The sequence below is a fragment of the Vulpes lagopus genome, chromosome 8, assembly GCF_018345385.1.
Source record: "Vulpes lagopus strain Blue_001 chromosome 8, ASM1834538v1, whole genome shotgun sequence".
NCBI classification, from domain to species: domain Eukaryota; kingdom Metazoa; phylum Chordata; class Mammalia; order Carnivora; family Canidae; genus Vulpes; species Vulpes lagopus.
Window position 1 is genome coordinate 85,527,151 of NC_054831.1, and position 9,768 is coordinate 85,536,918.

At 41.7% G+C, this 9,768-nt stretch overlaps 1 protein-coding gene across 1 annotated transcript; it reads left to right on the forward strand.

Moving 5' to 3' along the window:
* Positions 1-2,259: 2,259 nt before the first annotated feature.
* Positions 2,260-6,476, forward strand: LOC121497186 (protocadherin beta-2-like). Its single transcript, XM_041766467.1, has one exon. It carries the CDS (start codon positions 2,696-2,698, stop codon positions 5,102-5,104), a length of 2,409 nt encoding a protein of 802 aa, XP_041622401.1. The 5' UTR covers positions 2,260-2,695; the 3' UTR covers positions 5,105-6,476.
* The last annotated feature ends 3,292 nt before the right edge of the window (positions 6,477-9,768 follow it).

The window sequence follows — 9,768 nt, forward strand, 5'->3', positions numbered from 1 at the left end:
TTCTTATCAAAATTGAAGAAAATTGAGGAAGAATAATGGAAAAATAATGAGTTGGAATAGGGACTGGATTTTTAGATAATATTATGTAATCACTGTTAATTTTGTTAAGTCTGCTAGTAGGATCATGACTATGTAGGATAATGTCCTTTTTTAAAAATTTTTTTTAAAAATTTTTATTTATGATAGTCACAGAGAGAGAGAGAGAGAGAGAGAGAGAGAGAGAGAGAGAGAGAGGCAGAGACACAGGCAGAGGGAGAAGCAGGCTCCATGCACCGGGAGCCCGATGTGGGATTCGATTCCGGGTCTCCAGGATCGCGCTCTGGGCCAAAGGCAGGCGCCAAACCGCTGCGCCACCCAGGGATCCCAGATAATGTCCTTATACCTAGGAGATGCCTGATGAAAAATTTAGAGGTGAAGTGTTATGATATCTTCAAAGTCACTTTCAAATGGCTCAGCAAACAATGGGTATTTGTGTGTAGAATAAACAAATATATAGATAGAATAAATATGGTGAAAAATAAGTTTTAAATTTGGATGGAGGGTAGAGTTATGTTTGTATAATTTTCTAACCTTTCTATACATTTGAAACATTTCTCATACAGATATTTTTTTTCAGAGTGAGAGAGAGTGCATAAGTGGGGGAGAGAGACAAAGGGAAAGGGAGAGAGAAAACTTAAGCAGCCTTTACATCCAGCATGGAGCCTGACAGGGGTCTCCATTCACTCTGAGATCACGACCTGAACCTAAATCAAGAGTCAGAAACAACCAACTGAGCCACCCAGGTGCCCCCAAATATTTAATAGACTTAATTTTTTAGAGCAGTTTTAGATTTTGCAGAAAATTGAGCAAATAGTATAAAGAGTTACCATATACCCACTCTCTTGTGCTCATAGTGTTCCCTAGTATTAACATCTTGCATTAGTGCGGTACATTTATTACAATTATGTAATATTGATCCAATCAATATTGATCCATTATTATTATTTTTTAAGATTTTTAATTTTTAATTTTTAATCTATTCATGATAGACAGAGAGAGAGGGAGGGAGAGACACAGGCAGAGGGAGAAGTAGGTTCCATGCAGGGAGCCCGACGTGGGACTCGATCCCGGGACTCCAGGATCACACCCTGGGCCAGAGGCAGGCGCTAAACTGCTGAGCCACCCAGGGATCCCCTGATCCATTATTATTAACTAGGGTCTGTCATTTATATTACGGTTCATTCTTTGTGTTTTATGGATTTTGACAAATGCATAATGTCATGTATCCACCATTATAGTATCATAAAGAAAAGTTTCAATACCTCTCAGATCTCCTGTGTTTTACCTCTTAATTCACCTCCTCTTTCCAACTGGCAATTACCAATCTTCTTAGTGTATCTTTACTTTTGCCTTTTCCAGAATGTCAGGTAGTTGCAGTAGTGGAGTATGTGTCTTTCCAGACTGATTTCTTTCACTAAGCAACATGCACTTAAATTTCCTCCATGTCTTTTTTTTGGTTGAAACTCACTTCTTTTTATCAAATATTTTAAATACAAAAAAAAACTTTAAACACCTAACAACAGATTACAACATATATATCTTGTTTGTCACCTGATTTAACAAATTATCTCTAAAAAGACATTTTAAAAAGATAACAGGAAAATTCAATACTTAATGAATCTTTGATATTATAAAATTATTAGCATATCTAGATGTGATGACTGATTTGAGGTTATACAAAAAAAATGCTCCTACCTGTTAGAAAAGAAAAAGGAAAACATTGATACATTCACATGAATAAATTTTTTAGCTACTGTTGGAGATTTTCATGTGGCCCAAATGTGTCAAATTTCAGGGATATGTGAATTGAGTGGTACAAGAGAAATATGGGCAAGAACAATATTTGTTATTTGAATGCTGTGCTTTCCTGAGTTTATATAGTTTTTGGTTTCTTTTGAGTGTGAGGATGGTAACCTAACCATTAGCCAGACGCACACCTGCCCAACCTCTAAATAAAAAATGGGAACTGCCCACTCAAAGCAGTGTACCAGTTGATGTGTACCAATTTTATTTTATTTATTTTTATTTTATTGTTTATTATTTTATTTTATTTATTTTTAAAAAATAATTTATTCATCACACACACACACACACACAGAGGCAGAGACACAGGCAGAGAGAGAAGCAGGCTCCATGCAGGGAACCCGATGTGGGATCCGATTCTGGATCTCTGGGACCATGCCCTGGAATGAAGGCGGCGCTAAACCGCTGAGCCATGGGGGTTACCCTGTTTACCAATTTTTTAAAAGCGCCTTCTATCTGTGAGAAAACTGGAATGGAAATTGGTCAATGCTTGCCATGGTCATTAATGATGCAATAAAAAAAAAGTCTTTGGTAACGCAGATAAGACTTTGAGACACTACATGAAAATATACCGTTCGGATTGCCATCTGTCTGAAAGAACGGATTAGGATTTTCTTAATGTTTTGGGTAAAATAAACCCTCGGAAAGGACGCGGGGTGGCGCTGCAGCATTAAAAGTAGAACGAAGAAACCTTCCAGCCTGTGTTCCTTAGCCCGAGGCTCTGCTGAAGAAACCCGCAGGAAGGGGAGGCTTTCAAAGGTGGTCGCTCGGGAAATCAGGATCCTATGCGTCTCCACTTATCCCAGTAACTTCGAGATAGAAGGAGATAGAATTGGCAACAACGCAAGGCGAAATGGGGTCATGTTTGCTGGGAGACCGGAAGCTGATGGAGGCTGGAGATGGAAAAGAACACTTTCCGAAACAAAGGCAAGTCCTGATATTCTTTGTTTTGCTGGGCGTAGCTCAGGCTGCTTCGGAGCCTAGGCACTACTCAGTGGCTGAGGAAATGGAAAGCGGCTCCTTTGTGGCCAATTTGTTAAAAGATCTGGGATTGGAGGTAAATGAACTAGCTGAACGGGGGGCTCGGGTGGTTTCCAAAGGGAAAAAAATGCGCTTGCAGCTTGATAGGCAGACAGGGGATTTGTTGTTAAATGAGAAACTGGACCGGGAGGAGCTGTGTGGCCTTGTCGAGCCATGTGTGCTACCTTTCCAGGTGTTATTGGAAAATCCCTTGCAGTTTTTTCAGGCTGAGCTACGGGTTAGAGATATAAATGATCATTCCCCGGTTTTCCTAGACAAAGAAATAATTTTGAAAATTTCAGAAAGTATCACTCCCGGAACTACTTTCCTAATAGAACGTGCCCAGGACTTAGATGTAGGAAGCAACAGTCTCCAAAGTTACACTCTCAGCCCCAATTCCCACTTCCATCTTAATTTACAAGACAGTCCTGAGGGCATATTACCACAGCTGGTGCTGGACAAAGCTCTGGATCGGGAGGAACAGGCTGAGATCAGGTTAACTCTCACAGCGCTGGACGGCGGGCCTCCACCCAGATCTGGCACTGCCCTGGTTCGCATCGAAGTTTTAGATAGCAATGATAATGCCCCCGAGTTTACAAAGCTGTTCTATGAGGTGCAAGTCCTGGAAGACAGTCCCATTGGATTCCAAGTTGCCATGGTCTCTGCTAGAGATCTGGACATTGGAACCAATGGAGAAATATCGTACGTATTTTCCCAAGCCTCTGAAGAGATCCGCAAAACTTTTCAAATAAATGCCACGTCAGGAGAACTCTTTTTAACGCAGAAACTGGATTTCGAATCCATTCAGACTTATACATTAAATATTCAGGCAACAGACGGTGGTGGACTTTCTGGAAGTTGCGTGGTGTTTGTCCAAGTGATGGATTTGAATGACAACCCTCCGGAACTGACTATGTCAACATTTATCGATCACATCCCAGAAAACTTACAGGAGACCATAACTGCTGTATTCAGCGTTTCAGATCCTGACTCGGGAGACAATGGAAGAATCGTTTGTTCCATTCAAGATGATCTTCCTTTCTTGCTTAAGCCTTCTGTTGAGAATTTTTACACCCTAGTTACGGAGAGACCATTGGACAGAGAGAGCCAGGCGGAGTACAACATCACCATCACCGTCAGTGACTTGGGGACCCCCAGGCTGCAAACCCAGCACACCATCACCGTGACGGTCTCCGACGTCAACGACAACGCCCCCGCCTTCAGCCAGACCACCTACACCCTGCGCGTCCGCGAGAACAACAGCCCCGCCCTGCACATCGGCACCGTGAGCGCCACCGACAGGGACGCGGGCGCCAACGCCCAGGTCACCTACTCGCTGCTGCCGCCCCGGGACCCGCAGCTGCCGCTCGCCTCGCTGGTGTCCATCAACGCGGACAACGGGCAGCTGTTCGCGCTCAGGTCCCTGGATTACGAGGCGCTGCAGGCCTTCGAGGTCCGCGTGGGCGCGGCCGACCGCGGCTCGCCCGCGCTGAGCAGCCAGGCGCTGGTGCGCGTGCTGGTGCTGGACGACAACGACAACGCGCCCTTCGTGCTGTACCCGCTGCAGAACGGCTCTGCGCCCTGCACCGAGCTGGTGCCGCGGGCGGCCGAGGCGGGCTACCTGGTGACCAAGGTGGTGGCGGTGGACGGCGACTCGGGCCAGAACGCCTGGCTGTCGTTCCAGCTGCTCAAGGCCACGGAGCCCGGGCTGTTCGGCGTGTGGGCGCACAACGGCGAGGTGCGCACGGCCCGGCTGCTGAGCGAGCGCGACGCCGTCAGGCACAGGCTGCTGGTGCTGGTCAAGGACAATGGCGAGCCGCCGCTGTCGGCCAGCGTCACGCTGCACGTGCTGCTGGTGGACGGCTTCTCGCAGCCCTACCTGCCGCTGCCGGACGTGGCGGCGGCCGAGGCCCGGGCCGACCCGCTCACCGTCTACCTGGTCATCGCCTTGGCGTCCGTGTCGTCGCTCTTCCTGTGCTCGGCGCTGGCGTTCGTGGCGGTGCGGCTGTGCAGGAGGAGCGGGGCGGCGTCGGGGGGTGGCTGCGCGGTGCCCGAGGGCCACTTCCCGGGCCACCTGGTGGACGTCAGCGGCGCGGGGACCCTGTCCCAGAGCTACCAGTACGAGGTGTGTCTGACGGGAGGCTCAGGGACCAGCGAGTTCAAGTTCCTCAAGCCGATTGTGCCCAATTTCCTTGGTCTGGGTGAGGAGAGGGTTAGTGAAGCAAACCCGTTTCAGGGATAGCTTTGAATAAAATTAAGTACTAATTAATAAGAGTCTACTGAGCCTAATCTCAATTAATTTGTGGAAAATCCTTTTTACTGCCTTGCCTGTAAGGTTCTTTTTATTTGCTAAGTAGCTACCCTATTCCAATTTAGTGCACTGGTGTTTCTAAAGGGGTTCGTTTGTGTTATAGGAATGCAAATTTTCTTTGTTTTCTTTTTGTTGATTAGTCTCCCTGTACCTAATTCAACTTGAATTATGAAAGTATATTTTGTATTTTCAGAAGTTTTTATTCTTTAAGTTAGAGCACCTTTTTCCAAACTCACCTTCCATAGTTCTTACGTAATTTTGCAGAACTTAAAATTTGAAACATTTTAACATTTATTCTTTTTCCAACCCAGGATCTTTGTGTTTGTATATTCTTTTAGACTGGTATAACTATTATTACTGTTATTCTGTTAACCCACGTTGGCTAAAACCATTAAGCTATGCATATTCATTAATAACAACGCAGTCTCTCACATTTTTCTAAATATGTACTTCCTTAAAGTGTTCATAAATGAAAATTAAGATTCATTAGAGATTGTGACAACCTTGACTGTTGGATTGTACAAACCATTTACATCAAAAGTACTCAATAAATCAACCACTAATGTTCTTAAATGTAGTTAAATAAATAACATGTGTCTAGTTGTTTTCAAAGCCATGTGATTCTTCATGCTTTCTATTAAATTTTTTTCTTTAAATCTCTGTTCATTTCAATTCCCATTTAAAAATACCAGTTTTAGCAATTACAAACCACCTGTTAACTTTCAGCACGTCCTTAATATCCAAAAGATTTGAGGAAATAAATCCAAGTCTTTCTCCTTGACCAAATCTTAGAAACTTCAAATGTAGTTTGACATTGCATTTTCCAAAAATTTTGGAGCATTTATGATTCCATTGGAAAGAAGCCTGTGGGGAAAAGATTTATTGTAGTCTGGCCATTTTTTTTGCACTACCTCTGTTTTTCCCTTTTTAGTTTCCTAGGCTTTTCAGAGCATTTTTCTTTTTAGGTTCTTGAATATATTTCTCAATAACTCCCCATTTATTGTATGATTAGCACAATAATTGGAAGGTTATAGGTTCTTAATAACATTTTTGAATAAATTATTAAGGAAGAAGTGTCTTTATTTCACTCTGTGATATTTTGATATTTAAAGATACTAAGATACTTGTAGAACAAAATTTTGCTGGAATTCAGTGCTCTCTGATGAATAAGGAATTATATATATAATTTTTGGTTGTTAATTGAACTAATCATTGAAAGATTGAAAGACCTTGAAATAATCATTGAAAGATTATGGAGTTATCAGTCCCTGGTGTTTCTTTCCTTCAATGTATTTTTCCTTTATGTCTTCCTGCTTAATTTGAGTCTCCTCTCCTGCCTTCTAGCATAAGGAATATATATGGGAAATTGTGTTTTTTATTTTATAATTTAAATTTCTTTGTATAATTTCCTTTTTTAAAGGATTTTATTTATTTATTCATGAGAGACAGAGAGAGAGAGGCAGAGACATAGGCAGAGGGAGAAGCAGGCTCCATGCAAAGAGCCCTATATGGGACTGGATCCCAGGACTCCAGGATCATGCCCTGAGCCAAAGGCAGATGCTTAACCACTGAGCCACTTAGGCATCCCTTTCGTATGATTTCCTAAATGATTCATCCAACTTTCTTTATTTCTTGAAGTTCAATTTCAGATCCATACATTAAGACATATTTTTAATTCTTAATATTCTTCAGTTTATGTTTAAATTCTTACATAATTAATGTTTATTTGATGAGTTATCTATTAAAATTATAATATGAATTTTTTAAATTTATTTGCTTCTTTAAGTTTTTTAAAATTTATTTATTTTTATTTTTTATTGGTGTTCAATTTGCCAACATATAGAATAACACCCAGTGCTCATCCCATCAAGTGCCCCCTCAGTGCCCGTCACCCAGTCACCCCCACCCCCCACCCACCTCCCTTTCTACCACCCCTAGTTCGTTTCCCAGAGTTAGGAGTCTCTCATGTTCTGGCTCCCTTTCTTATATTTCCCATTCATTTTTTTCTCCTTTCCCCTTTATTCTCTTTCACTATTTTTTATATTCTCCAAATGAATGAGACCATATAATGTTTGTCCTTCTCTGATTGATTTATTTCACTCAGCATAATACCCTCCAGTTCCATCCACGTTGAAGCAAATGGTGGGTATTTGTCGTTTCTAATGGCTGAGTAATATTCCATTGTATACATAGACCATATCTTCTTTATCCATTCATCTTTCGATGGACACCGAGGCACCTTCCACAGTTTGGCTATTGTGGACATTGCTGCTATAAACATCAGGGTGCAGGTGTCCCGGCGTTTCATTGCATCTGTATCTTTGGGGTAAATCCCCAACAGTGCAATTGCTGGGTCTAGGGCAGGCCTATTTTGAACTCTTTGAGGAACCTCCACACAGTTTTCCAGAGTGGCTGCACCATTTCACATTCCCACCAACCATGCAGGGGGGTTCCCCTTTCTCCACATCCTCTCCAACATTTGTGGTTTCCTGCTTTGTTAATTTTCCCCATTCTCACTGGTGTGAGGTGGTATCTCATTGTGGTTTTGATTTGTATTTCCCTGATGGCCAGTGATGTGGAGCATTTTCTCATGTGCTTGTTGGCCATGTCTATGTCTTCCTCTGTGAGATTTCTGTTCATGTCTTTTGCCCATTTCATGATTGGATTGTTTGTTTCTTTGCTGTTGAGTTTAAGAAGTTCTTTATAGATCTTGGAAACTAGCCCTTTATCTGATAGTCATTTGCGAATATCTTCTCCCATTCTGTAGGTTGTCTTTGAGTTTTGTTGATGGTATCTTTTGCTTTGCAAAAGCTTCTTATCTTGATGAAGTCCCAATAGTTCATTTTTGCTTTTGTTTCTCTTGCCTTCATGGATGAATCTTGCAAGAAGTTACTGTGGCCAAGTTCAAAAAGGGTGTTGCCTGTGTTCTTCTCTAGGATTTTGATGGAATTTTAAAGGTGTCCTTTTGAGATTAGCAGTATAGAGCACTGCTAATAGTTGGATCTTGGATAAGTCACATAATTTCTGTTCCCCAAAAATGCTTATAGCAGCTATTTCTATAACTTGAAATTATTATCAAATAAGATAATATAAAGATATAGAAGTATGATTGCTCTTATTTTGATATTACTAATATTAAGAGTAATCCTAATTATTCTTCATGTATATTCCTGATAATTTGAAGATGCTAGATTGAACACTTGGTATTTGAGTTGTTTCATTTCTCTGCCTAAAACTTTGCAATAGGGATCCCTGGGTGGCGCAGTGGCTTGGCGCCTGCCTTTGGCCCAGGGCGCGATCCTGGAAACCTGGGATCGAATCCCACATTGGGCTCCCGGTGCATGGAGCCTGCCCCCCCCTCTCTCTCTCTCTCTCTTTCTCTCTCTGTGACTATCATAAATAAATAAAAATTTAAAAAAAACTTTGCAATATCTTTCTTTCATTCTTAGATTAAATTCCAAGCACCTGTTATTTGCCAACAGTTTCTCTCTCCATCCTTTTCTTCCTACTTACTCTTGAGACATTAAGTTTTGGATACACTGTCCTTTTATTATCTAGAATACCTATACTGTTTCAGGGCTTTTATATATCAGTTTTTCATATATGTATTCTTCCCATTTTACAGTCTTAGCCTGTAAGATTTAGCCTTTAAAACAAACATCTTATCCTTCATCTTCCAGATTAAATGGCACAACCTTGATGAAACTTTTTCACTCCTCACCCCTTGAGTTAGGTCCTCCTATTATATACTTTCAGTTTATTCAGTACAGTTACTCCATAGCACTTTTTTAAAAAGATTTATTTATTTATTTATGAGAGAAACAGAGAGAGAGAGAGAGGCAGAGACACAGGCAGAGGGAGAAGCAGGCTCCATGCCGGAGCCCAACGCTGGACAGCCCAACCCCGCCCCTGGCCAAAGGCAGGCGCTAAACCTCTGAGCCACCCAGGGATCCCCTACATAGCACTTTTTAAAAAATTGATTTTCAATTTGCCAACAATATAGTATAATACTCAGTGCTCATCCCATCAAGTGCCCTCCTCAGTTTTCACAGTTGTTTGGGCATATAAAGTCTGTCCATCCCATTAGATGGAAAACTAAGATATATAGACTTAGGGTGTCTGGGTGGCTCAGTGGTTAAGCTTCTGCCTTTGGCTCAGGGCATGATCCTGGAGTCCTGGGATCCAGTCCCATATAGGGCTCTTTGCGTGGAGCCTGCTTCTCCCTCTGCCTATGTCTCTGCCTCTCTCTCTATGTCTCTTATGAATAAATAAAATCTCTTTAAAAAGATATATAGACATGATCTGTCTTGTTACCACTATACGCCTGACTTCTACAAACTTAACAAATATGTGTTTCCACAGATAAAATACAATTATACAGATGAAACAGTTAATATAGATGAAACCAGTAATTGTAAAATTACTGTGAAATAAGAAGAGGAGAAATATCGATGTTCCTTGAATGATTGTGAAGATTTGACCAGAATTAGGCATTTGTGGCCTCTGAATATATCTATTGTAATGATCTATTACATGATCTATTGTAATTTTTCGTCACCTTTTTATAGAATTTTCCCCGATTATAAATGCAACTC